The sequence below is a fragment of the Calcarisporiella thermophila genome (genome assembly GCF_041956535.1).
Source record: "Calcarisporiella thermophila strain CBS 279.70 unplaced genomic scaffold VTP21scaffold_21, whole genome shotgun sequence".
Classification (NCBI taxonomy): domain Eukaryota; kingdom Fungi; phylum Calcarisporiellomycota; class Calcarisporiellomycetes; order Calcarisporiellales; family Calcarisporiellaceae; genus Calcarisporiella; species Calcarisporiella thermophila.
The window spans coordinates 89922-117176 of record NW_027192211.1 but is presented as its reverse complement, the minus strand read 5'-3'; the positions used below and the strand labels follow the sequence as shown (position 1 = coordinate 117176).

The 27255-nt window shown below is 42.3% G+C and overlaps 11 protein-coding genes across 11 annotated transcripts; 6 read left to right on the top strand and 5 right to left on the bottom strand.

Annotated features, from left to right (window-relative positions):
* Nucleotides 1-447: 447 nt before the first annotated feature.
* Nucleotides 448-3317, top strand: VTP21DRAFT_5107 (uncharacterized protein; the record flags this gene model as incomplete). The annotated part of the gene is made up of 10 exons (XM_069395593.1): nt 448-547; nt 614-756; nt 1390-1474; nt 1549-1820; nt 1894-2117; nt 2182-2458; nt 2518-2712; nt 2774-2924; nt 2999-3130; nt 3235-3317. The coding sequence occupies 10 exons, from the start codon at nt 448-450 to the stop codon at nt 3315-3317; spliced, it is 1662 nt and encodes a 553-aa protein (XP_069248182.1).
* A 350-nt stretch (nt 3318-3667) lies between these two features.
* VTP21DRAFT_5106 (uncharacterized protein) lies at nt 3668-5227 on the top strand (the record flags this gene model as incomplete). The annotated part of the gene is made up of 2 exons (XM_069395592.1): nt 3668-4712; nt 4773-5227. 2 exons carry the CDS (start codon nt 3668-3670, stop codon nt 5225-5227), a joined length of 1500 nt encoding a protein of 499 aa, XP_069248181.1.
* A 171-nt stretch (nt 5228-5398) lies between these two features.
* On the bottom strand, nt 5399-6841 carry VTP21DRAFT_5105 (uncharacterized protein; the record flags this gene model as incomplete). The annotated part of the gene is made up of 4 exons (XM_069395591.1): nt 5399-5954; nt 6017-6283; nt 6348-6451; nt 6536-6841. 4 exons carry the CDS (start codon nt 6839-6841, stop codon nt 5399-5401), a joined length of 1233 nt encoding a protein of 410 aa, XP_069248180.1.
* A 146-nt stretch (nt 6842-6987) lies between these two features.
* On the top strand, nt 6988-8674 carry VTP21DRAFT_5104 (uncharacterized protein; the record flags this gene model as incomplete). Its single annotated transcript, XM_069395590.1, has 10 exons — nt 6988-7134; nt 7193-7255; nt 7325-7375; nt 7437-7593; nt 7655-7815; nt 7874-7974; nt 8047-8143; nt 8210-8299; nt 8357-8422; nt 8498-8674. 10 exons carry the CDS (start codon nt 6988-6990, stop codon nt 8672-8674), a joined length of 1110 nt encoding a protein of 369 aa, XP_069248179.1.
* A 176-nt stretch (nt 8675-8850) lies between these two features.
* On the bottom strand, nt 8851-9664 carry VTP21DRAFT_5103 (40S ribosomal protein eS6; the record flags this gene model as incomplete). Its single annotated transcript, XM_069395589.1, has 2 exons — nt 8851-9511; nt 9594-9664. 2 exons carry the CDS (start codon nt 9662-9664, stop codon nt 8851-8853), a joined length of 732 nt encoding a protein of 243 aa, XP_069248178.1.
* A 678-nt stretch (nt 9665-10342) lies between these two features.
* VTP21DRAFT_5102 (uncharacterized protein) lies at nt 10343-11355 on the bottom strand (the record flags this gene model as incomplete). The annotated part of the gene is made up of 3 exons (XM_069395588.1): nt 10343-10715; nt 10836-11140; nt 11206-11355. The coding sequence occupies 3 exons, from the start codon at nt 11353-11355 to the stop codon at nt 10343-10345; spliced, it is 828 nt and encodes a 275-aa protein (XP_069248177.1).
* Nucleotides 11356-12071: 716 nt separating this feature from the next.
* Nucleotides 12072-13500, top strand: VTP21DRAFT_5101 (uncharacterized protein; the record flags this gene model as incomplete). The annotated part of the gene is made up of 7 exons (XM_069395587.1): nt 12072-12095; nt 12202-12298; nt 12367-12597; nt 12675-12856; nt 12933-12977; nt 13049-13144; nt 13204-13500. 7 exons carry the CDS (start codon nt 12072-12074, stop codon nt 13498-13500), a joined length of 972 nt encoding a protein of 323 aa, XP_069248176.1.
* Nucleotides 13501-13740: 240 nt separating this feature from the next.
* Nucleotides 13741-16192, bottom strand: VTP21DRAFT_5100 (uncharacterized protein; the record flags this gene model as incomplete). Its single annotated transcript, XM_069395586.1, has 13 exons — nt 13741-13759; nt 13820-13953; nt 14014-14124; nt 14208-14322; nt 14394-14586; nt 14659-14788; nt 14849-14929; nt 14994-15048; nt 15110-15234; nt 15300-15434; nt 15502-15652; nt 15710-15953; nt 16021-16192. The coding sequence occupies 13 exons, from the start codon at nt 16190-16192 to the stop codon at nt 13741-13743; spliced, it is 1665 nt and encodes a 554-aa protein (XP_069248175.1).
* Nucleotides 16193-16320: 128 nt separating this feature from the next.
* VTP21DRAFT_5099 (uncharacterized protein) lies at nt 16321-17627 on the top strand (the record flags this gene model as incomplete). Its single annotated transcript, XM_069395583.1, has 7 exons — nt 16321-16363; nt 16433-16544; nt 16609-16621; nt 16676-16852; nt 16917-17021; nt 17093-17267; nt 17353-17627. The coding sequence occupies 7 exons, from the start codon at nt 16321-16323 to the stop codon at nt 17625-17627; spliced, it is 900 nt and encodes a 299-aa protein (XP_069248174.1).
* A 313-nt stretch (nt 17628-17940) lies between these two features.
* Nucleotides 17941-19144, bottom strand: VTP21DRAFT_5098 (uncharacterized protein; the record flags this gene model as incomplete). The annotated part of the gene is made up of 4 exons (XM_069395582.1): nt 17941-18398; nt 18455-18668; nt 18726-19016; nt 19085-19144. 4 exons carry the CDS (start codon nt 19142-19144, stop codon nt 17941-17943), a joined length of 1023 nt encoding a protein of 340 aa, XP_069248173.1.
* Nucleotides 19145-21386: 2242 nt separating this feature from the next.
* On the top strand, nt 21387-26922 carry VTP21DRAFT_5097 (uncharacterized protein; the record flags this gene model as incomplete). The annotated part of the gene is made up of 2 exons (XM_069395581.1): nt 21387-21912; nt 21983-26922. The coding sequence occupies 2 exons, from the start codon at nt 21387-21389 to the stop codon at nt 26920-26922; spliced, it is 5466 nt and encodes a 1821-aa protein (XP_069248172.1).
* Between the last annotated feature and the right edge of the window lie 333 nt (nt 26923-27255).

The following is a 27255-nucleotide window of genomic DNA, read 5'->3' as shown; positions in this document are numbered from 1 at the left end:
TTGTTTGGTGCTATAAAGAAAAACAAAAGATTATGAATTTGTGAGTAATAATAGAAGGGGCTGTTGGATAAGAGGGACCAAGTCATCACATCAAATTCTGATTACCATCTGGAATCATTTTAATATATTGGGGATCGTTGAAAACAGGCCTGTGCAAAGTAACTCTTATTGTTTTCTGCGGGAGAGTCTCAAGTTTGTATTGAGAGAATGTTTTGTCATTCTACATGTACAATTACAGTATAGCATAACCAATCAAAATTCAAGATCTAACGTGAGGTAGTGGTCCGATAAAATCGATGAACGACCCCCTATTAATTTTCTTTCATATTCAGCTTCGAAACCCATTTTTCTTCCTTTGTTATATGCTAGATTCATAAGATATCCAGCATTATCGCTATACTCAACTAAAGATATAGAGCTTTTTGAACTTCACTCTTAAAACCCAAAATGAAATTTGCTAAACAACTCTGTCTTCGCGGTATTCCAGACGCTCTCGACTACAAAGGACTCAAGCATGCCATTCGAGTTGGATTCGACGAGTATCATGGTAATACCTCTGTGCCCTTTCTAAATTTGGCTACGTAAACTCACTGTATATCTTTATTTTACATAGAAAACAACAATGATCCCGCCATTCTTAACAAGGTTAATAAACGTTTCCGTGAACTTCTTGAGGCTGAGCTATCTCGTGTGGAAGGCATATACGATGTGAGGTCCAATGCGGGAGCAGAGCATCTTGAGGCATTAAACCTTAAGGTAAGTTTCGAGTGTTTCTCAATACTTGATTTACTCTTGGACATGGCCCCTTTTCTTCACCCCAACTTCTACTTATCCCATACCATTGTTTGGCCTCCTGGGTGAGATTTATGGAATGAAAATTTTGCTGGGTAAGTTCTCTTTTATTAGACACCACAGGTTAACACCTTGCATAAGTTGGTGTTAGCTCCGGAATGGATGTCTGCTATACAAGCTATATACATCAAGTTTGTAGCAAAAACTTGTATTGGCTTATCACTTATGCACTTCCGATTGTAAATTGACATTCTTCGCCGTCCTACTTTAAAAACGAGCTGTTTAATTTTACACTTGCTTTCTGCTAGTCTTGCAAATAACACCACCTTTTGGTTTTGTATTCAATACAAGCCTTTTCTAACATAAACTAGAGCAATTAATATAACAGGTGAAGTAGAATTGGGGTGTAGAATTGGGGCATGGCTAGATATTCCTTGTTTCCCTATACATTTGGTGAAAGGATTTGTCTATTATCGTATTTTGACGTATTGACCGCTCGAAACTCTCGCGATATCGCGTCTGTTCGTGTGTTATTTTTTTTATATTATTTTTTATGGTATTTGATGTGCGCCCCCCCCCCCCTCTATTTAAAAATAGTGGCGTCCAGATTGGGGAGAATCTGAAATACGAGTATGGCGTGAAGAGATGACGGCATTACTGCATATGCTTGAAGACTTAGTTGGTGCGAACCATTGTCAAGTGAACTTTCACTCGGGGCGCAAAACTATAACTTAATTTAAATTTATTTTCATTTAGAATATACCAAGATCAATATAACCGGATTTCAAAAAATCCTTAAGAAATACGACAAGCACTTTCAAGCTCATCCCACTGTGGTCAATGGTGTGCTGAACGGGACAAGCGCCCTACTGAGCATCACTCCTGATGGGAGTGTCATGGTATCGAATTCCTCTCTCAATCGCAGCATTGCTTGGAGCCCCGTTGGAAAGGAGCTGTGGGCGCTAGTTACAGCCTGCAAATTTGTGAAGAGTGAAAGGGATGAAAATCTTCTGCACCGAGCCCGACAGGTTTACATAACATTGTATACATTCTATTGCGTTAATTGCATTCACCAACCTATATTTTATCTTTTTCTTTAAGATATGGCGCAAAAGGGTTCCGCTTTCCTCTCCGACCGATCATGACTGCTCACTTAGCTTAATAGAGAGTGATGTTCCCACCATCACTGACCTAGACTTGGATGCGTTGCCCATGGGCAAAATATCGCGTGTTTGGGTCGCACTTGCGTCGGATGGATTAAGTGCTCATATCAAGATCCCAGTTATTGTGGCGAAAGGAAATAAGCCAGGGCCAGTTGTTGGGCTGTAGATATTTTCCTTGTTTTGATATTAGTTGAAAGCATACTCAGTTAGCCTTTGACCTATATAGAACTGCAGCCCTTCACGGCAACGAACTGAATGGTATTCCTTTAATACATCGACTCCTATCTCAGGATATCAAATGTTCGTCTCTGCATGGCATCGTCGTTGCTGTACCAGTAGCAAATGTTCCGGGATATCTTGCCGGAATTCGCACATTTAGCGATGGGCAGGATTTAAATCGTCTGATGCCTGGGAAGAAGAACGGGTCAACTTCACAAGTATACGCCTACCAGTTAATGGAGAGGGTCATATCAAAGTTTGAATACTTACTTGATTTGCATACAGTATGGTCCAATTTTTTTCCGTGAAAACTCTCTTTGTTTATATAATATGTTGGGTCTAGGCTTCAAAAGGACGTGTAAACTCTCTCTACTGCCGCGCGGATATGACGAATCCTCGAACTCGTCGCATGGCGCGCCTACAACACCCACAAATTATTGTACACAATACCAGCCCTGACGGTTCGCTGCGAGGTGCGGCGATGGAGAGGGGTATTCCTGCGATCACGGTGGAAATCGGAGACCCCTCCCGTTTTCAAGTATTTTATTTTTGCTTCAGACTCTGTTTCATCTTTTCACTTAACCCTTTCATTCCTACAGAAACGATTTGTGCGTAATGCACTTCTAGGCGTAACGAATATCTTATCCCACCTAAAAATGATACCTGATGACCATGACTTGCCAGAGTTTGACCCTGTAATATGTTCAAAAAGCTACTGGATCTTTGCGGATGGTGGGGGTGTTCTTAATGGTAAAACTTAAAGTTTCTCCATTCTCCGTACAGATTCTGTAAACTCAGAGGTCTATCCACTTTTCCCCCTTTAGTAATACCCGATATCTATACGTGGCTTAAGAAGGGCGACCCCATCGCGACACTGCACTCGATTTTTGGGAAGCTGGAGAAGACATACTATGCTCCTGAGGATGGTGTTGTGGTTGGAAAGAGTGTGGATCCAGGTAAATCATTCCTTCTTTTCAATAAATGTGGCTCAATCACGCTTCGGATTCATGTCAAAAATATGATACGAGCTAACTAACTCCATTTGATGTGAAACTGATAGTATGTCAATCTGGCAGCCGTATCCTGCACCTAGGTGTAGTTGCCCATAGCTTCCCTGAGCGTGTGGACGATGGGCACCTGTAATCAGATATCCAGAGGATATTGAAATATCACTAACGAATACGTCCTATAGTTTCCCTTAGAATAAAAGATAACCGTGCATTATATTTCAGATGCAGGCACAGTGCCTATGGTGCATGTTTCAGATGAATAAAAATTGCCGAACGCGGTTACACGGAATGGATCAACCACTGTAACCGATTTTTCTATCCAACGTAAAACTCTAAAACCCTTGCCAATTATATTAACGCCAATTAGTCCAAGCAAATCAGCGGAGAAATTCTCTTTTTTCCAAATCTTCCTTTCTCCTTTCCTACAGTTCTTCAGAAGATCTCTCATATCTCTTGAAATATGCCTATCCATCTCTATAAGTTATGCCATCTCTAGTACGCACTACACCGCTCAGTGGGACGTCGACCGTCTCACTGCAACCCCCTACGCAACCAAGAGGCCACCGTCGGCGTATTTCCTCGACTCTTGAATCTTGCCCTGAATCCGAAGTCGACTGCTTCTCCCCAACAACAAAGACTGTTGCCCCGGAACTTCCTCTGAAGGCCTCTTATGAAGGCCACCCTCTTTCTACCGATATAACACCCCTTCTTACCCGGGAGAAATGCGAGGTCTCAAACAGTGTATTCTCGTTTCCCTCACGTCTGTCCTTGTCACGCCGCTTTCACTGGCTCCTGCTCACAGCCGTCCTTATCGCCACTTTTTGCTATATCCTCCTGTTGCGAACCCTTCATATTTCCATATCCTCCTCTCACAGCCGTGCTCCTCCCGAGAACTCCTACGAGGTTGACCGTGCCCTGTGCGGCTACTCGCCTTGCCGCTTTCTATTTCCAACTCGCATAGGCGAACAAGAATCCAAAGCTCGCATCCATTTCCAGCAACTGGCAACCCTGGCCATCCGATTGAATCGCACCGTGGTGCTCCCGAATGCGGGATCGGGTCGACTTGGAGCATGCCGGCGCTTTCCTTTCTCCCATTACTATGACAATACCACACTCTCATTTCCTTTTGTAACGCAGGCCGAATTCGAGCAGTGGGCAAAGTTGCGCAATCCAACGGCCCAATTCGTAACACTCGATCGGAAAAAACGCTGGAAACGAAGAAAATTAGACGAGTCAGCTGATTTGGCAAAGGAAGATTGCATTGGTGGAATGAATTTGAGATTAAGGACTTCAGCTAGCGTCATGGTGCCGGATTCCAAGAATTCGCGGACCAAGCTGAAGCTTGAAGATACCGAACGCTTGGTTGTGGACAAGGTTTCCAATCTTGATGTGGATGTTTTACTTGTGCGGCACAATGTCAGATTGCCTTTTCTTTCTGCCTCAGAAGGGCTGCGATACAATCCCCGATGGTTCGAGAAAGCATCCAAAATCGCCGAATCTATCAAACCGTTTATTGCGGTTCACTGGAGTAAGTGCATAGGTCTCAGCGACATAAATTGGAGCCGATTTTAATTTACTCTGCATTTAGGAATGGAAACCGTTAATTCTCGAGGCCTACCCAAGTGTGCTCAAAGGCTCACCGATCTATTGCATCAACTCCAACAGCAGCACAATGTCTCCACTGTTTATCTGGCTACCGACTATCCTCTCGAGGGTCGGATGCATTCTACCACCTGGAAACAGCATGAAGTGCAGGCGGACCACCACGAAGCGGTAAGGCGACTAAGAGCGCACGTGGACGTGACGTCGTGGATGACGCTACGGAAGGAAATGTTGGGTGAAGAGGAGATGGAATATGCCGAAGAGGACTCGGGGCTCCTGGGAATTTTGGATAAAAACATGTGTAGTGAAGCATCCCTGTTTGTTGCCGGTTCACCAGATTGCTCTAAATCCTCGAGTTTCACAGCACAAATTTCGAATGAGAGAAAGCGGCGCAAAGAGAACGGTAAACCTCTCCTCAACATCATGACGCAATGGAGTTAGATCCGATTGCATTGTATAATATATAACGGTTTGAATTTATCTTTTTGGATTTTTCAAATATATAATAATATATCTTATGTCTCCATTTCAATTTGATTGTAAATAAATCACGAATAAAGATGATAATGCTCTTTTTCAAATACCGAGTACAATTATACATGAATAAGATGATTAATTGACAGCCTTACTCTCTACAAACTTAGGGTATTTCGAAACAATCAGCGTAATTGTCTCTTCTACATGATGACATAGATTTTGTATTGCCTGATCCCATTTATATGTTATCGGCTGTGCCCGCATCTCTCCGCCTCCACCACTTTCAAAGAAAATCAGCCTGTCTATTTGGTCTACAGTGCCTTGCATCCGTCCTTCACTGATCATACGGCTAGCAACATTTTCGGCGCGATCGGGTGTTGTCCCTAGAAGGGTGCCCAGCTCCTCAAAGGTTATGTTGTTGTATATTTTTGAAGCAGAGAGTACATTATGTTCTATCACCGCACGATCCATGACGGTAGTGTCGTCCGCAAGGCGGGCGAGTTGGTGTGGTTGCAGGGTTGCAGCGAAACCTTGCACTTCCTCAGGCCGTAACAAGCGATCTAGATACATTTTTTCAAGTATCACAAAATGCGGGAGCTGATGGGTGCGATCATCCTTATATAGAGTAGCGAGCATACGCGAGCGTTGTGGGCCAGCCCCTGCCAACAAGGCGCAAACTACAGCAGCCGATCTATTTAAAGCCCACGCGTCAAAATCACTTTATGTTATCTAGAGTTACATATAAAAACTTACAAACAACGATTGCGATCCTCCGCATCTATCTCGGTAGCGTAGCTAAGTTCGTGATACTTGGAGCTTGCCCTAAGGAAGCGACGCTTGAAATCGAGAATACGAGCCTGTGCTAACTTAAATTGTAAATTGGTTTCTAGATTCGTGCAATTAGGTATCAAAAGTGCGGCTCGATTTAGATAGATTTCTGCGGTAACCGCATCATCTTCCTCGAGCAGCAAACGGACTATACGCATATAGATACGAAGTTTGTAATCTTCTGAAATTGCACTAATGAAGGGAGCGGTAATATAATAGGACCGATTGAATTGGATTTGGTTTTAAAGAGACTTACCGATGTCCAGAATCGAGCGGGATTCCACGGAGGTGCTGCGCAGCTTGTGCCCAATCTTCTTCTATTTCACACACATCAGCAAGTTTTTCCCTTATTACGGATATCTATTGGCAAAAAAAAATAATGCAAAAGCATATATATAAAAGAAAAGTAAACCATAAAATAAAATATTGTGAGAATAATCCAACCTGTTCTTCAAATGACACGGCTCGAGGCTGCAATTGTTCGAGTGAATAATTCAGTACTTCTCGCTTTTCGTCCAACTGTAGTCTCTCTAACTCTTGAGCAAATGCATTCAAAACTTGCCGTGATACTACCAGGCCAACATCCTCATGCACTAAAGCTTGCACAAAAATTTTAAAACTTGTTGCGCCTTCTAACTGAGAAAGGAGCGACTGATATTCGCTGGCCTTTTCTTTTTGGGATGTTATAGCTGTGATGTGAGCAAGCCGATTCTCAAGATCCGCAGGTGTAGCGACCGTATCAGCTAGCATTGTTTTTTATGCGATGATAGTGATCAAAGTAATGGTGGCGAACTCGTCACGAAGTTAAATGAGGCGCAGACCTCAATTTATATAAAATTCCTCCTTTAGACTTTTGTACTATGCCGATGTAAGAATCCATGGATCAACAAACCAAGATGCCAAATATACCACCAGGTGCGGCCGGTGAGTCCACTACGGATCCAAAAATGAAGTACGACGAAATACGAGGCTGCTGGACTTATGAGGGGGAAGATGGTGTTATATATGACTATATCGAGGAACAGCGCGCTTGGTTCCCATACGTGAGTATTTCTTTGTTCGGCTGCTAATATGGTATCAGACTAAGATTGCCTCCATTAGTTGGACCAAAAATTACTCGAATCACAACAGGCTGCATATAGCGTGGAAGGAGTTGATCAGGAGGTGAGCTTTTTGTGTATCAATGTATCTCCATTTACAACTTTGATAAATATAATATATTGAATATGTTAGGAGAATTCTGGTTTTATGACACAGCATGGCAAGCGGAAGCCAAATAATAAGGTGCATTCATATAGTTGAAGTAACAATATAAGAAATGCAGCTAAACTCTTGCGTCTGTTAGGAAGCAAAAGGACGCGAAAAGCGCGCTAAATCAGACCAGCCCAAGAAGTCAGTAAACACATCTGTCTATGTGACAGGACTTCCCGAAGACGCAACTCTAGAAGAGATTGCCGAAGTTTTCTCGAAATGTGGAATTATTATGGAGGATATAAACACAGGTGAGAATTGTTTGGTAGAACGTTTTCTTCTAGGCCATAGTTCATGCCACTCTATTACTAGGCGATAAGAAAATCAAAATATACAAGGATGACAAGGGAAGACCTAAAGGCGACGGTCTGGTGACATTCTTTAAGGAAGAGTCCGTATCCCTTGCTATCACACTGCTAGATGAGAGTGAGCTTAGACCGGGGCAGCCAGCGACTAAAATCAGAGTACAACAGGTGAATTAGGCAAACTTTTCATCATAAACTTTCTTGCTTTTAAAATATTATGAGCTAGGCTGAATTTAAGCCGAAGCCTGCTGCTGAAACAACAGGAAAAAATAATATTAGCAAAGATGAAAAGAAAAAGAAGCAGAAGCGAATGCGGCAATTAGAGAAGTACATTATTTTCATCAACTTCGACCTAATTGCAAATTCCCAAAGCCAATATATTTTCTTGTCTATTTTTAGAAAGCTGGACTGGTTTGAAGAAGGAGGCGGGAAAAGAGCTGAGCGATTTGCAAAGATTGTAGTGCTGAAAAACATGTTCAGTATGGAAGAGATCGAGGTAGATTGTATTTCTAACTTGAAGCCAAGAGTCAACACCAGTAAACAACCTGCCTACTATATATAGAAAGATCCTTCTTTAATGTTGGACTTGAAGGAAGATGTACGAGAAGAATGCGAGAAATTGGGAGAAGTTACTAATGTTATCCTTTACGACGTAAGCTCCTTGCAATTCTCTTTAGATGAACTAGCTTTCATATATGGATAAACTTAGAAATCTCCAGGCGGGATAATATCGGTGAGATATAAAGAAAAAGAAGGTGCTTTAGCATGTGTCGAGGTAATGCTTGTTAATACTTGTACACTTCAGATCGTCTTCAAATATTCATGTAATTATTTTTTTTTTCACTATTAGCTTATGAATGGTCGCTATTTCGCTGGTCGCCAGATTACAGCCGAAATTTACGACGGCAAAACGAGATATCTACGCAGCGGAATGAAAGATGCTAATGAGGAGGAGGAAGAGAGTGAACGGTTGGAGAAATTTGCCAAGTGGTTGGAGCAGGATGCGGAGAAGGGAGAGACTTCTTAGACATATTTTGACTGTAATATACATAGTGAACCCTTCTTCTAAAATATATCGTATTTTAGACTTTTCAAAACTTGGTTGTTCAACGGAAATATGAAACTATTTGCAAAAAAGATTTATATAGAAAAAGGAAATAGAGAAAAAACAAGTAATAATTAAAACAAAACTTTGAAACGAAATCAGGAGGAGGTGCTCTTTTGAAGGGAGGAAGAACGGCGTTTCCTCAACTCAACCTTGGCTTGCTTCTGTTCTTTAACACGTTTAGCCAACAGTGCAGCATACTCAGCGGCCGCTTCCTTCTGGGCTTCAGCGCGACGGCGCTTAACGGCAAGTCGATGACGCTTGCGTTGCAGGGTAACAGGGGTAACTAGACGCTGGATCTTGGGGGCTTTAGTGTAGGGCTTCTTTTCGGGGTTCTTGGGCTTAACTTCACGGCGAATCACAAACTTGCGCACATCATCGTCCTTGGTCAAATTGAAGAATTTGCGAATTTTGGATGCACGCTTAGGCCCAAGGCGCTTGGGCAAAGTTTGATCGGTAAGTCCAGGGATCTGTTGTTCACCTTGTTTGACAATGACGAGGGAGAGGACAGAGAGATCGGGGCCAACAATGCATCCACGAACAGACTTGCGTTTGCGCTCACCAGTGCGACGAGGGCGATAGCAGGAATGGCCCTTGGAGAGGAGAAGGCGCACACGATGGTTAAGAAGCACACCCTGCTTCATCGGGAAACCCTGCTTGTCATTACCGCCAGAGATGCGGAACACGTAGCCTTTGAACTCATCACCAAGCGAGTCGCCGGGAACTTCAGCGGACATGCGCTTGTCATAGAAAGCACGGCTATAAAACACGCAATATGTGCGATTTAGAAGAGTGCTCGATTTTGATTTTCAAAGCTAAGATCTATAGGAATGGTACATACAGCTTGCGTTCATCTTCAACTTCGATGAGTTTTTGGCAGCCAGTAGCCGGGCACGAGATGTTCAACTTCATCGTATTGCTATGGTTGGAGGAATAATAAAATCTTCAATCAGCACCCAAATTGTAATACGATATCCTCCAAACTGGTTATATCTATTTTTATCCTCTGAAGAACATCCATCCAGTCATCCATCCATCCAACTCGTATAAAGCTGTATTCTTCACATATTTAACTATAACTTACCCGTATGCTCGCAACGAGAAAGAGGAGGATTCAAAGAGTATCGATGAACGCTTTTCATTTCAAACATTTGAAACTCCGATACGATTCTTTACCAAAAAACCATAGTTGATGGAAATATTAGACATAGTAAAATATATTTCTCTAGATTTATTTGATGATTTAAAGAAGAGTTGAGAGAACACTTATATTACGTTATATTAGTTTACACTATGCCATAGGCGCAGTCGAAAGATATACACTATATTTATAATGTTTGACAATGGAAGATGGCTAGGGAAAAAAGTCAAATACTACCAAATATTTTAGGATACAGCTGCGGAAGAACAGTGTTGGGATGTCGCTATCTATGTTTCATTTTCAAGCCTCATCTTTTGTTGGTAATGCCAATACTATAAACGCACTCTCGTCCTGTTCCAATCGTAAATATAATCGTAATACCGACAAATAAAATAAAACAAATCGAACTACTGAAATTTCAACGGCATAAATAAAGGCCCTCGAGCGCACTATAGTTTACTCTTCTTTTGTATAAATTCCCTCGAACCCGATAGAAATTCACCACTGCTTAGTGTATTCATGCCATGTTCAAATTCGATTTTCAATGCCTCAAGTTCTTCCTTGCCGTAAGCTCGGTAAACGCTGAGACGATCGTTACGAAGGCAGGTTTGTGGATGAGAAGAAAGAAGAAGGGCAAGATCAAATGCAGAACGTAGAGATAGCGAATTTCGTAATTCTAGTGGAAGACTATCGGGAAGGTTGCGTGAAGTGGACGCTGCAATACGATTAACCAGGCCTATATCCAACGCTTCTTTTGCCGAAATAAGTCGACCAGTGAGGATGAGATCAAGAGCTCGGGAACGGCCGATTAGCTCAGGAAGCCTTTAGTTTACGGGTGTGTTTAGTAGGTTAGATATGAGGGAAATTCGTAAATAAGGAAGAGAATAAGCATTGATTGAGTAATTAGTGGGTAAGCCATAATAAGATGAGAAAAATAGCTACCTCAATGTCCCGCCATCAATAAGTGGGACTCCTCTTAATCGGCATAGAACACCAAACTGTGCGTCTGGATTTGCAACCCTGAGATCGCACCAACAGGCGAGTTCGAATCCTCCTGCCACGCAATAACCCTCTACACTCGCAATAACTGGCTTGGACAATCGCATTCTCGTAATTCCCATCGGCCCATCTTCGTGCATATCATCAGAGAGTCTATTCACTCTTTCTCCGTTAGATTCAGCCATTGCTCTTAAATCTGCGCCCGCGCAAAAATTGGAATTAGAACCATGAAGAATTGCGACATTCGACTTTACAAGAATGAAAAAGATAGAATGAATATTTGATAATGCTAGGACTAAACATTATATCGTACATTTTCATCTTTGTCAAATTCACGAAAAGCCTGGGATAATGCCTCCGCTGTAGGACGATCAACGGCATTTCGCGCTTCGGGTCGATTCAAAACTACAATTGTCACAGGAAATCCACCAGGGCGACGATAAACTTGAACAGGAGAAGACATTATTTCAATTTCAATAAGCGCGCTATTATTTATGAACTGTTAATTTAATAAATTTTGCAATTTTGTAGGTTTCTGAATAGCCATTTTATATCATGTGAAATCATTTACTATAAATTGTACTGTGTACAAACTACGCGTAAAAATCAGGTTAAAATTTACTTCTTTATTAAATTTGTTATTAAGTAACAAGAGCACGACATGTTTAGTAATGGCATGATTTCGTTAAAAGCCCTTCATTTATTTCTATCAATCCAAAATAACAATAGATACTTATCTGCTTCCTTTATTCAGTTATAGTAAATATAACTAGAGTTGCTATAAACTCGGCAGACTACAACTGGTTATGATCCTTAACCCACAATTACATTGGCGTTAATTGGAGTGAGAGGATGGGGTCAGCTATACTCAATATTTCTCATGATCATTCACATCTCTTCAACATTTGGGCCTATAGTCGTATGGTAAAAAAGGCATCCGCTATCCGAATTCGTGATATTAAGTTTTTGCCATGTTTATAACTATCGATCGTAATTCGAGTTCCGAATAAAAAGTGAACTGGTTTTCATATTTGAATTTTAAAGTATATTTATCAAACATCCCACATTTCGGTAGTATATCTCACCAGTTCCTTCAATACTATCAATACTCTCTGTCCATATTTTCCAAATTTCCACTCACTAACAGGCATATTCCTACAAAACATCACTACAGTATAAATGTTAGTTTCAGCGATGCAAAAGGTTCGTTCAATAAAGAGTTATTTTAATATATATTGGCTGGTTGAAAATACCTCGACAATAGATGTGCAATCTGCCCTGACGCATTTCTAATATTATTAACCTATAGGCCAACCTCAATGGATATGTGGGATTTGACACGATCACACAGCAGATTGAAAAGAAGCTTCTGAAGCGCGGATTCGAATTCAATATTATGGTTTGTGGTAGGTATTGTGAATAGTTTGTAACAAAATAAATTCAATATTGCTTTACTTATACGCATTTATTTAAGGACAATCGGGCCTCGGTAAATCAACGCTGGTCAACACAATATTTGCTGCTCATTTGATCGATACCAAAGGCAGAACTAATGCTTCAGAACCTCCCCGACAGACCACAGAGACCCAAGTGGTTTCTCATATAATTGAGGAAAACGGAGTACGCCTTAAACTAAATATCGTCGATACACCTGGCTATGGGGACCAAGTCAATAATGAGAATTGGCACGTACATTCTTTGGGGAGTACTTCAGTTGAGCCGAATAATAATCAACAGATTTAATAATTTTTAGCTGGGATCCAATTATCAGATACATTAAAGACCAGCATTCTGCCTATCTGCGCAAGGAACTTACTGCACAGCGTGGCCGCTACATCCAAGATACGCGTATTCATTGCTGTCTTTTTTTCATTATGCCAACCGGTCATTCACTCAAACCCATTGACATCGTCGTTCTTAAAAAACTTTCCGAGGTAGTCAATGTAGTGCCTGTAATTGCCAAGGTATAATAGCATATCTATGACACTTTTTTTAGAGAAAGTGAGAGGATATTAATGATTTTATTATTGTTTGCTAAAGGCGGACTCTTTGACGATGGAGGAAAGAATAGCATTCAAAAAGAGGGTAAGCCCCCACATTTATCAAAATATGATGGAGAGTATTTGATTGATTTATTGCGCATTCTTTTATAATAGATTAAACAGGAAATGGCTTTTCACAACATCAACCTATACCCATTCGAAAGTGACGAGGATTATGAACAAGAACGCACTCTTAATGAAAGTATTAAGGTGACTATTTAATTTTTAAGAGATTTTTTTTTCACAGTTTCTTGACTTTTAAAGTTTAGTCAATAATTCCCTTCGCAATTGTTGGCTCCGAGCTCAGCGTTGAAGTCGAAGGCAAGTTCGTACGGGGTCGCCGCACTAAATGGGGTATCATTAACGTAGAGGATGAGACACATTGTGAATTTGTCCATCTACGCAACTTCCTAACGCGCACCCATCTTCAAGATCTTATTGAGACTACGGCTCAGATACATTATGAGGCATTTCGCTCTAAGCAACTCATGGCGTTGAAAGATACGTCAGGACCGACACATCCATCGCAATTGCAATCACAACAGGAATCAATTACAGCTCAATAAAATATCGTAAAGTCATGGGAGAAATGTCCTCTGAGATATACTTAATAAATGGACGAGATTGATTCTTTAGCAAGATTGGATTCACATCTTGCTAATTTTTTCTGTGCCAAAAGGTGTAGTTTTGTTATTTTAATAAGCATTTTAATTCAGTTTAATTTTTTGAACAATTTAATGGCACTACACCCAAGCTTTGTGCGTATGAAAAATAAATACAAACTAGTACAATTATACTTGTTGGGACTACCTTGATGGAAGTGCGCTATTTTAAATAATGCTCGTGAATGAACATAATTGCTAAGCATATGGGAAACAAGCTTACCATCTCTCTGATATTCTCGTTGCAGGATAATACATCCTCCAAGAAAAGTCCGAAGAAACAAATGAGCCAGGATTGACACAATGACAGCCCTCATATGTAACTCCATACTGCTCGCAACGGTCAGCTAGGACAAGCTATTCTCGAGAGATTATTAAAACCATTAAACTTGACCCTATTATTGATTTATAGCATACCAAATTAGGTATTGGAAAAAGTCGAAGTGAATGATCATAGTCCCAATAGGTTGGTCGAACATGGAGGGGAAGAGGGCAAAGGTGCGATTGATCGATTAGAGTTTTTACGAGCTATATAGCAAAATTGAGCAGAGCCATGTATAAATATAAAGAAGATCAGAGAAAGGAACATAACATAAATAGAAAACAATTACGTGTCTTGTCTCATCTTCTTCCAGCGCAGTGTTTGGCGTTACCACACAATTTCGTCGAAATCTATTTAGAATATCCTCTCTAAGAATTACTATTTCCTGAGTGCAGTATTTTATACTAATTTCAAACAATCAGCTATGTAAATAAATTGCTAGAATATGAGGTTGGCTATAGTTTTTATGCCTTACCGACACGGGTTTGTAGTAAAAACAGCTCTTTTAACCTTATTTCGAAGTTTTGCGGTAAACACTTCTGGAATTGGCGGGCGAGGAAGTGTATTACCTCCCCATGGATCTTGTGGGCCTGGCACAAATATGAAATAGCAAAAGGTAGCTAATGTGGGAAATTCAGCAATGAGATCCGCAAGAGCTGTAAAGCATTCTAATATGCAAAAATTATTACATTTTTATCTTAGCCAGGCGTGATTAAATCTACTGACATGCTTGAGCTTACCTTTGTATTTCGTTGACTCTTTTCCAGAATAAAGAAAAGGCTTCGAAGTAAAATTCCCAATGAATATAAATGCCAACGGAATAACGTATGCGGAATAACCTTGGAACATGGTACGAATATTGGAAAGTGTCTAAATACAAAAAAAAAATTAAAAGTGTATATATAAGCTAGAAATGGTTGTAACCATTACCTTGGGATGGTCGAGCCATACATCCGACAAGATAACAAAACTGATGTTCTTAAAGTATTTTTCTTTTCGTTCTAATAAGGGCTAATTCATGAGAGAAAAGTTATTAAGTTTTGCATTAAATGCGTGTAGGAAGTTTTCTATTTACAAGATCAATGAATGGGGTTGTTGAGCCTAGAAAGTCAATATTTCCATGCGCCGCTCTAAAGGAATCAAGGCAATTAAGTTATATTCTTTATGGAAATAAATGGAAAAGTAATTTACAAGCTCGCCTCTCTTCGTTCTGGTGGGGGAAGGCCCATCGATGATACTTTGAATACCTCGTCATCAGTGTAAACTCCTTCGATAAGAACAAAGCAGGATTCGGTAAAGAGTCCAATCCCGGTTGTCTATCAGTTTAAAAGGTAAAATGAGCCATAAAATGCAAAATAATAACATGGTAAAAAATACAAACACATTCGCTCATATCTAGCAGGACGGTTGCGTCTGGATCTTCTAGATAAAAATTGCCATCACTCATACGAGTGAGCATTCCAAGAAGGAGAAAAGAGCCGCCTTGTCTTCCAAGAAGTGCTTTGATAGCGGTTAACTTTTGTAAAATTGAATTGAGTGAAATTAGTTTCACATTCTACTCAGGCTATAGTAGGATAAATTACCTGTAGGCTTTCCTTCATTCTCCTTGTGGAAAATGAGGCTGGAGAAAATGTCTCATTTCGCAAAACTCGCTGTCTTATAACTTCATATCGCTCTCGAAATACTCTGGCCTTTGCAGATGCATCTGCAAATAGAGAAGCTCCGCCTGCATCACTGATACAATAAAAAATATGTCAACTTTCTTGCTTCTAATAATATACTTGGACTCACCTTGAGAATCCCTTGATATCTGCGCGATATCGTATTTTTGGCATGTTGAATGCATTAATGACATTTAAATATTGCGAAGGATCAAATTCGTCCTGTTCTTCTTCTTCATCTATGAATGGCTCATCTGCTGGAACTTGTGGTGTGTCGTCGACATGCACCTTATCTAAATAAGGGTTTCCCGGTGCTGAAGTTTGAAGATGTTCGATTATCTTCTCCAGAGCGATCCGCTCAACAATTATGCATTCTATACATATATTTGTATACGAATATAAATTTGATATTAGCATGAATATTTATTGCACAAGTATTACCTTGATTATATTTAGTAAAAGTTCGCACTATATGGTCGAGAGTGTCATTTATCTCATCAGCGGGGGTATCGCTAAGTATTTCTTCGAGATAACGAGCCGCTTCTGCTTTTAGTGTAAGCCCATACGATTTGGTGAACGCACGGTAGATCTGTCGACTTATTTTCGGCGCCATAATGTCAACTTTTCATTTCGCGACAAAGAAAAATCGCGAAAAACACGTAAAGTAGCACTTGGTGGCTTGAAAATAAATTAATTGAACGCGGTTGACACAATTAGAAATAGGATATTAAACTACTCACCATGAGGATGCGCACGAATATTTCAAATCCAAATCTGCTGGCAAGTAAGTAAAGCTTCAATTATCTACATCATAATACGATTATTTAACCTGGTTTGGTATGTTTTGCTGCAGAGGTTGCTCAAAGCATTGAGAAATTAGGAAAGACTTGTCTACTGAAATTTACGCCGGCAAAGTTGCATTTTATTATTATTACTGATCCTGATAGTGGAGTTCAAGTGTGGTCGTATGTATTAGTGATATTTGACTGAATTCCTCTTTGATTATTGAATACCAACGTATTTTTTTAGACAACTCGATGCTGTATGTAATCAACACGCATATATCGGAATTTTCATCCCATTTATTATTCTCTAGGCTTCTATTTTCGAGAATTATAGAATTCAGTCCGCTTCTAATAATGAGATTTATTTGGATTTTTACATCGAGTATTTGATTCGTGCACTAAAATCCACGCAAGGAGCGCTGGAAATCATGATGAAGCTGACTAAAAAAGAGAATATTCCTATGCTCTCACTCGCGATTACAAGTCAAGTATGTCGCTAATACTTCTTTAGAGTGTATTCTTACACTTTAACTTGACTTTTTATTTGAATAGACACGAATGGGGCGGAAGCAGTCTTTGACTCAAGATATACCTGTGCGAGTTCTCTCTCCGCAGCAGATGGAGATGGTTAGAGAGCCAATGTGCCCTGATCCTCAGGTATAAGATTGGAAATTGAGCTTGCTGGTTTTTGTATATATCCTGACTTTCGAGCGGTCTGGTTTCTTAAGGTTCACATAATGATGCCTCCTTTACTTTCAGTTCGGACTATAGCAGAGCGCATGAAATCACTAAGCGACTATGTCGTAATTTCGGCGAACATGAACGGCGAATTTACCCTTAAATGTGAAGCCAATATGGTGACAATGGAAACTTATTATAAGGGACTCTTTAATCCTGAGCTGGGTACGTTACATCTTGCTATTCAATTCTTGTCTGGTATATTCACACATGCATTAATTTTTCAATCCTTTCGGTTATGAACATATAGAATATTCCGAGAGCGAAGCTGCTCGCGTTCCTTCCCAGACGCGTGACAAAAACCAGTTCGCATCCGCCCGAATTGATGTAAAAAATTTCGTTAAATTCCTTAACACTTACCATGTTTCTCCTAGCAATGTGGTGTGCTGCATAATTGAACATCACGCTATTGTGTTTTATGTATATGTGAATCATCAACATTTGGCAACTCCTGGACAAACTTCACAAAGAGATCGAGTGGAGACGGGTGTATTGACATTTTACATACCGGTGGTAGAATACTAGAACACTACCGCTAATTTATTTATATTGTAAATCAGCATAATTCCAGCTATAAATTGTGTATAATATTACCATTATAATAAAGGTCCCTGCTCTCTCAGGATTCGTTTATTTCATATTTACAATAATAATCGCGTGGAAAGCAGTTTTAAGTTGAGATAACCCAATGAAGTCTCGTAATATATATAGAGTAAATACTCGAATATATATAAATCAAGCATAGCTATATAGACACGCTAAGTGCGTTTATATCTGAAAATTACAGCCCACAATAAGATAAAATGGTGGTAGGCGAAAAAAAAAATATGGATTTACATTATGTCGGTGTTTTAAGTAACGCTTGGCAGGGCTGTAGGGATGCTGATCTTTGAGGTACCGAACTAAACCTCTCGGACGGGTTTGGTGCAGGCTCATATGTAAATACTGGTATTCTGGAATGAGGGGTTACAGGAGAAGGTCTGGCATCCTCTTTTTTTGCAAGCTCCGACATATTTACCCCATTTATTGAATTTACTAGAGTAGATGGTTCGGATAGCTCTAGTTTCAACTCGGCTTCGTTTTCTGAGCGCAAATTCCTAGCATCGTAAAAAAACACCAGAATCCCGGCCGTTGATGCGACAAAGGCTTGGAAAGTTAGCGCTGCACTATAGTTGTTGGGTGGGATTCCGTTTGGATCTCGAAGTCTGTCTTCGATGGTAACAAAAATAATGGCAAATATCTGCGAAACCTGCCATAGAATGGAAGTTGATGTTGATTCAGAGCATGGATAAGTGCCTTTGAAATGCAAGATAAGTACACTTGCTGAGAGATATATGAACAGGTGTACTCACATTCTGCTCCAAGCTCTAGTGTTATCGGCACCGGAATTAATGATGCGATGCCGTTGAGAGAAATATTAATTATGATTGACCAAAAGGCATCTGGCTTAATTGTCCAACAATATCCAAAGTAAGTAACAGCCATGAGTGGTGTGAAGGTTCTTAAGAATTTCTTGTGTGCACCGGTACGGTCAACGATAAATCCTGACAGCACTATCAATTTGGGCTAAACTTTAGCAGAAAGATTGATAGTCATATATAAGGTAAAATTACTCATTCCGACTGAACCGATTCCTATTAATAAGCATCCCATCATTCCGGTTGTTTTGTCAGAGTAATCATATGGTGATAATATTTGGTTCAATAGAGTTGAGAATGCATTGATAAGTCCTTGATTCACGCTGAATATGAAAACCAGAAGCCAAAACTGTTTGTTTCGGGCTATTTGACGAAGTCCACTGTAAAAGTTAAGGCGCTGTGATTTGCCGGAGGCACTGTTAACGGTAGGCGGTGTAACCGGCATGAAGAAAGTGAATAGCGCTACGATCAATGATGTCAATGTGAGAATTAACAGCTAAAATAAAAATACTGGTGAGACAATATCAACTTAACTATCATAGCTAACTCGTTCAAATTAATTACCATTAGCGGCACTGACTCTGGATTAGGTACCAACTGAGGAATAAGGAGAGAGCCAGCCATTGATCCGACAGGAAGCGCTATTTTGGTGAAATTTTAGATAAGATCCGTGAAAGGTGAATAAGTTTGTATATACTTGTGAGCATATTTGCTGTCACTCGAGATTTAGCATCAAACCAATAGCCTGCATACTGTTATAAAATGGTATAATAAATACTATATATTCCAAAAAAAATCACTTGATATGTTACTTTTGTAGATGCGTTCAATGATAAAGGGCTTGTGCAGCTGCATATCACCTATCGTTAGAATTAAGGGTGTATTTTATTAATAACGCCTCAAAAGTTGAATTTTACGATAGAGCTTACATGACCGATAATCAGTACCACATATCGAAGTATTCGATCTTGAATATAGGTAGAAAAATATCGGATAGCGCACCCGAGAATGCTAAGGAGGCTCGCCCATATAATCTTACAAGATTTTGAATTGATATGAACCAAAAATTTTGTAGTTATATTAACAATCCCTTACCACTTTCTTGATCCCAAATCGATCATAGAAAAAACTGGTGAAGAAGGAAAGCAAGACAAACACGATTGCTGAAGAATTGCTCAACCAGTTGAATGCCGTGTAAGATATATCGAAGATACTCATCGTGGGCCGTGAAACCACAGAGAAGGTCATCCAAGATATACTCCCACAAGAATTTACTAATACAATTACTATCAAACCGTACCATGCTTTTGCTCTTCTATTCCGGGGTATATCGAGGTTGAGACTAGAACTAATGATGAACGACCTGGCAGAGGTGCTTATAAGAGGGCTTGGAGATGGGGGGTTATCACCAAGGTCAAAGCGAGAAATCTCTTCCAACTTCCTTTCCTTTGGCGAAGGAAGTAGTGGATAACCTTTAGAATGTGATTTTTGGATATTTTGATATGCAATATCTAGGCAAGCCATTAATATAAAAAAGAATCGGCCAAGTACAAACTAAAGAAAAATAAAAAGGTGTTAAAGAAACTATCATAGGGTATACTTTTTTTTGGAAGAGAAAGGTGAAAGTATATAGATTCCTATTATTTCAATATAGATGAAGCACCTGAAATTGCCTACACATAGGACTGAAAAAAAGTAGGGGGATCGATTCTTATTGGAGAGAATTGAAGATCGGCTCTCAAGCAGAGCAGTTCGAAATAAACCTGCCTACTGATAAAAATAATTTAACGGTGAGTGACAACACCAAAGCGAGTAATAATGGATTTGTAATCGAGGCCATAGCAAGGTCAAATACTAGTTTTCAGGCTATTCCATCTAACAAGGCTATGTCATAACTAAAGCAATGACGCCTAGTTTTATCAAATCCATACAGACTTTGAAATAGCATGAGATGGATTATATATGAACAAATTTTAGGATGTTCAGGTCTTTAGCAATTGGATACTCTGTATCTCTTTTAGTCCTTAATAGGTACGTTATAGGGAGCAAAATTAAGAAATGGACCGTGAAATTATCTCTTTAACCTACTCTAAACCAGATAGCCCTAAACAGTATTTTTATAAATACTTTAACTAATAAGAATATAGAATGGAATTATAGCGAATAAGATGACCCTTATTCGATATTGGTGTAAAGATTACAGTATAGATGCCACCCTTAGATTTTATTGTGGTTTAGTAAAATATTCACATGCTCGTATAACTTTCATGCAAAAAGTATTTGTGATTAAGATAATTTAATTGTTCTATTAATGATTACGTCATGTAAGAACTGTTATATAGGCTTACAAGTAGAATAATTGATACCAACGTTGGCTCTATTAAGGGAGGATTAGATGAAATTTATTAAGTACTAAAGATCTATCCATTGTTCGATTTATATCAGAACAGGTCTTAATTCAATTAGATCATTACGACCCACCATTACTCCTGTCCTAATTTAGCTTGATTTATCAAGGTTCGAGAAGACAGTCACAAAATTCCAATTTTAATCACTAAACATGGTGTATAGGAAAGACAGTCGCTTTAGGTGAAAAAGAGATCAGCGGAAAAAAAAAACCAAATCGATCCACATATACCTGTCCAATGTTCAATCTACACTGATTTTCAAAGGTATTTAATGACCAAAAATATTTGCAATAAACACACTAGGGAAAGATGATGTACTATTTTGTGTACAGATTATTAATTTATTTCTCCTTTAATCCAGATTTTGTCTAAAGGACACAAGTAGGTTCATACGCCATCTGCTTCAGACGTAATTTGCTTTTAACCTATCACGTTAAATTCAATTGCGTGATTAGCCAATGTCGGAGAGGTCGCGTAAATTGTTCTTGGGTTTTTTCCCGCGTCCATCATCACACACCTCGCTCTCTGAGACGCTTGGCATCTCACAAGCATCTTCAAGTAGACCGCTATACGCCAAGAACATTATTCAGGCACTCAATGCTACAACATCGCCCACGAAGCGCATACAAGTGGTTGAAGAATTATGTGAAATAGTGAAGAAATATCCAATTGTGGATATAGACGCCGTTTGGTCCGCACTAGCGAGCATGCTATCTCCTGAAAGCCCCGCAAACGCTCGACAAATATGCTTTAAATTTATCGTTGCCTGCCATCAGGGGAATGCCAATGAGTTGAATTCCGTGACTCGAGCCGTGTTTTATCGCGATATTCGGAAGAATTTCTCGTGGGATGACTTTGAGGATCGATTCGCAGCCTTGCGGGAGCTGACGCGAAACGGAAGGGATGTATCTGGATTTGAGAAAAATATTCCCAAATTACTCTGCGATTGGTTAGCCGCTGCTCTGCGCCTTGACTCTGAGAGAAGTAAGTATGGTTATAATATACCCTATTTAGCTAGCTAAACTAACGTCCATGTCCTATCTCCCTCAACTAGAGTCGCTGACAGGTACGACTACAAGTATGCCCCCCGTCTCGGACTCAAATACAATCCCATACCTTCAGCCCATTGTCAAACTTATCGCAAACATTGTGAAGTTCAATGCTGCTTGCTGTGAGGATACAGACATGAAGGCGTTAATTGATGGTGTAGCAGAGGCGTGTCTACGAACTAAAAATGACCACGACCGAACTGTGTGCCTTGAATTTGCAGAGATTGTCATGCCTTTTGGATTTGTTCCCGTGCCAGCAATGACGAGCTTTGTGCGCATGCTCTGCCATCTCTCGAGTTTTGAACATTTTACCAAACAGAGTTGGGCTGTGATGAAGAATCTTTTAAAGAACCACGGAGGTCTGAATGCTATTCGGTGTTTGTGCAAAACAATCGAGTGTGACCCCACTGAGGTTCCGGACACACTCGCTCGGACCGCAGTGATGCTTTTAACCCAGGTCTCAAGCGATGCCTACCAAGTCTCCGAGCTCTACTTCTCTCTGAACACACTCTTGATCTCGCTTCGCTATGCGACGAAATATCGCCGCCTCCAGGTTGATGCTCAGATCCTCAAAAGTATCAATTTACTTATCGAGCAACACGAAGGGAAGCTTAAGTTGATCGACTGGGAAATAATCTATGATATTGCAGAGAATGTTCTGCACTACCTCTTCGACGCAGACAAATCCGGTCGCAACCTCGCCCCCACCCCTGCCAATGTTGTTCTAAACACATCGGATGAGCTTCTTGAAGAAAGCGACCCATGGCTTGTATTCCTGCATGGACTTGCACGACTTATCCACCATGTTCAATTTATGCACACACTATCGACCTATGATGGCCCTTACGACCGCTTTATGCAACTCGTGCACAAGCTGCGCCGATATCTTTCAGAGGGCTCTGTCCTTTCCCTATTAGAACACTATCAACATGAACAGCTTATATATCCAGTCGAAGTAAACTGGCTTCAGACTCTAACCGAGGCAGTGCAGGCATTTTTCATTGATGAGCGAACTCGATTCAGCGTACGTTCCCGCATATTTAGCCTCATGGTCGACGTGTACGAGGTGTCCAAAGATGTGTTTGAAGATGAGCTCACGGAGGTGGTGCTTCTGCCAGTACTTTCCTGCCTAACTACCGAGAAAGACCCGGAGATCGCCTCCAAGGCTGTTGATTTCCTTGTAGATGTCTGCTGTGGCTGCAATGATGTCTGGTTCCCGAAACTGCTTGATATTTTGCTGCAGTGTATCCATTGTAAATGCGTAGTTTCGCCAATGCCACACAGCCATGTGCAGCGCTCTTCCTCGGGACCGTCTTCCCCCTCGATACCACGGAGATTCTCGTATTCTACCCTGATTTCACACTCCTCTATGTACCCGAAAAACTCTTTATGCCACTCTCTCACCGCCTCTACTGGGTTCATCCGCTTATTCGAAAGCTGTCTGTATTCACCGAAGATCGAGCGGGGTATGCAGTTGTTCACCACCCTTATCAAGTTGATTGAATCGCCACTTGCCCACCAGAGTTCAAGACTTGCTCTACTTGATGCCGCGATGGCAATCCGTGTAGATATTAACCATCGATTATATCTTGCAAGGCATCCAGACGAGGGGATCTTACCGGATTCTTTGCTGGACCGTTTCGGGCCTGGCACTAGCTCCAGTGTACCAGTTTCTCCAAGAGGAGCAGATGGCATCTCCCGGACCAGTAGTACCGGCTCAAAACCCGAAAGGGGAGCTGTGAGCACGCAGCAGCTCAGTACTACGCTAGAACGTACAACAAGTCTTCGAGAAAACCCAAGCCATACGTTGAGCCCTGATTTCCAAGGTGCGACAATAACCTCTACTCGCTCTCCTCCGCCTTCAATTCGAACCACTGGCCTTGAGCGACATCATAGCGCGAGATCAGTGAGTTCGGGTGGAACAATATCGTGGAAAGCGGGAAACATGATCGAAGAGGATGCTCCAGAGTCCCCCGCGATTGAGCAGTGGGTAGCTTGGAGAAGCAATCGGTGCTCACTAGTGATGTCACGAGCGAGTCCGTATTTTGTCTCATACGAACCCGCCGCGGCACCACTGTCATCACAAGCACCAAATTCGAAAACTCTTCTTGGTGAAGTTGAACCACCTAGTGAGGTAGATGGAAAAGGAGATGGGAACGTAGGCGAGGGTGACCACGAAGGCCAGGCCGGAGACAAACTGGAAGCCTCACCTAAATCGATTCCAAAGGCGGTGCTTCCTATAGGATTGTACCTTGAAGCGCTTATTAAGCGATTAAGTGACGAGCGAAGTTGGGTTGTATATGTGTACATTCTATATCACCTGCCCGTACAGCTCAGCAACAAGCATCTCTTCTGTGGTGCCATCGAATCAGTGCTGAAGCTGCGCGCGGCATTTTACAACTGGATTCGCAATGACCGTGTCACCGAGGGGATTGTCGATCTACCGCTGACAATAAAAAAGGATGAATTGCACGTCGTCGCCTACCAAACACTCACCACGCTGATTAGTTACCGACGGCATTTTTCGAAATCGCACAAGCTCGAGCTCGTGCATGCATTCCAAGAGGGTTTACAGAAACGACCGCTAGCTGCGAAACCGTGCATTCACGCTCTCATGATCTGCTGCGTAGAGTTGCCCATGTCTATGGCAACTCAACTTCCGGCCACGCTCACCAAATTAGCACAGATCATCACGAGCGCGAAGATCAGTGTTCACATCTTGGAATTTTTGTCGGCACTGGCCCGCCTACCCCGACTCTATGCAAATCTGACCGAGGCCGATTTCCGGCGTATCTTCGCCATCGCCATCCAATATATTCAGGACAGCCACGCAATTGCCGCTGCATATACCTCCTCTGCTCACACCACCCCTTCTCCCTCGGCTACCCCTTCCATTAGCTCGCCTTCCGGAAACTCAAGAAGCACGGGGGGGAGTTTAGGCCAACCGCGGTCCGTGGGTGCAAGCGCTCTCGTCGAATACGAAATGGTCATGGCATACCATGTGATCAGCATCTGGTTCATGTCCTTGAGGCAATCAGAGCGCCGGAAATATGTTCCCTTCATTGTGCGCGGGTTACTCAACGCGGGAGAAATCTCCAAACGCGTTGATGACTATACCCAGGCTTGCTTCGACATGTTGCAGCGATACACTTACGCGAACTATGCGCCTCGACCCGAAAAGAATCCGGTGACGCAACTGTTGCTAGCTGAGAGTTCGAAATCAGATGTAATCAGTCGTACATGGGTGAAGGACCAGGCGGTCATCACGATTCGCACGGCACGCACGCTCGGCTGGGCGGAAGTAACCGTAAGACGTGCGTCGGGCGCGTCCACCTTCCTTCTGAAAGTAGGCAATCCCCAACGGAGCACCACCACTGAATTCAAGACGTTGCCTGCACTATTGATGTTGCATCGAAACCCGAAAAAGTTTAATAAGCCTGGCTTAGTGTCCAGCGCAGATGCCAGGGAGAAGGGTTCGCTTGAGAGCTCGGATGGAACAGGTGCGGGAGCCAAAGACGAGAATGTCGACGGCCAGTCCAGCAGTGAGGCCGGCTCTGGACCCAATAGTGATGGGAAAACCGAAGAGGCTGATGAATCTGTGAAGGTCAGATCGGGAGCTGATGAGGCAAGCTCACGAACACGACTAGAACATCTATTTTCAAGCATCTCTCATCAAACTATTGGGTCTCGTCCGCGAGCATACAGTGGCAGTATAGCCGATGTGCTGCACACTCGATCACAACCCCAGGGAAGCTCAACCCTCAAACCGGAGGGGGCGCGCGTGGTGTCCGCTGCATCCTCTCCGGTGCGTCGCAGTTCCTATGGAGACCGCGTACGGCAAGGTCGGGAGCCCTGCGAAGAGGACGACACCAATGAAGAGGAACTCGACGGCTTCATGGCGGCGATCCTTTCGGACCCGGATCCGGAGCTGAGCGATAAGGCAAGCACGCTCTTCCGCAAGGACGATTCGGCCCTCGACCCTGGCTACCTGTTTTTGCAGCTGTCGACCCATCCCGAGCTCTCGGTGAACACCGACATTCCTCGCCCCCTTCCCGACGATGAGACGACCCAGCGGCTCCTCAACTCGCTCGACCGAGCATCGGTGGTCGACTTCCACAAGATCGGCGTGCTGTACGTTGGCCCTGGGCAGACTGACGAGGTGGATATATTGGCCAATGTGCACGGGTCGCCGGAGTATGTGCGCTTCCTCGATTCCCTTGGCGAATTGATCAGTCTGCGCGAGTGGAGGGGGCGCAACACCGGGGGCCTGAACTACGAGCGCGACGGCGAGTACACCTACTACTGGTACGACGACATCACCGAGATCATCTTCCACGTCGCCACCCTGATGCCCACGAACCTGGAGGCAGACCCGATCTGCTTGCAGAAGAAGCTTCATATCGGGAACAACTGCGTCCGCATCGTGTACAACGATTCGGGAACGGAGTTCCGCCTCGACACCATCCCAAGCGAGTTCAACCTCATCAACGTCGTGATCTCGCCCCACTCGACCGACGGCTCGCAGCGACACCACCTAGGCACGGAGAGGATGGACACGGGCGCCAACACGTTCTTCAAGGTGCAAGTCCAGCGTCGGCCGGACATGCCCGAAATCGGGCCCGCGTCCGACTTTAAGATGGTGTCGGGGGACGCTCTGGCGGCGTTTGTGCGCCAGGTCGCGCTGCATGCGAGCATTTTCTCGCAGGTGTTCCTGGAGCAGGCGGGGCTGGGGGATTACTCCGTGAACTGGCGGTCGCGCGTGCGGGAAATCAAGCGAATGCGCGAGCGGGCGATCGCCGCCACCCAAGCCGCCGCCAATGCCGCGCGGGAGCAGCGCTCATTAACGCCTGGTCCTGGCGAGGACGCCAACAGCGTGCTTCGCTTCGAGCCTTTGGTGGACTTTACGAAATTTGCCGACAACGCCCCCACTGCGCCTCGACACTAGAGGAGGGCTGGGTGGCTGTGTAGTTCTTTTTTTTATTTTATTTTGTCCATTTTATTTTTATTTTTTTATTATTTCATTGTCCATGTTCATGTGCTTTGTTTGCTTTATTTTTTTTAATTTTTATTTTTCACCAAGTCGGGGATTAGCTTTTGTGTGCCCGTTACACCTCCCGTACATCTCTCTCTCGTATGCTTGTTTCGTTGAACCCCGAACAATAAAAGTGAAAAAAAATTTTTTTGCCGCGTTATCACTGCAAGGACTGCGGTCGGCCCACAAGTGACCCTTCCACAATATTCTGGGCAAGCTTCCCAACAAATTTGGGGGGGGGGGGTT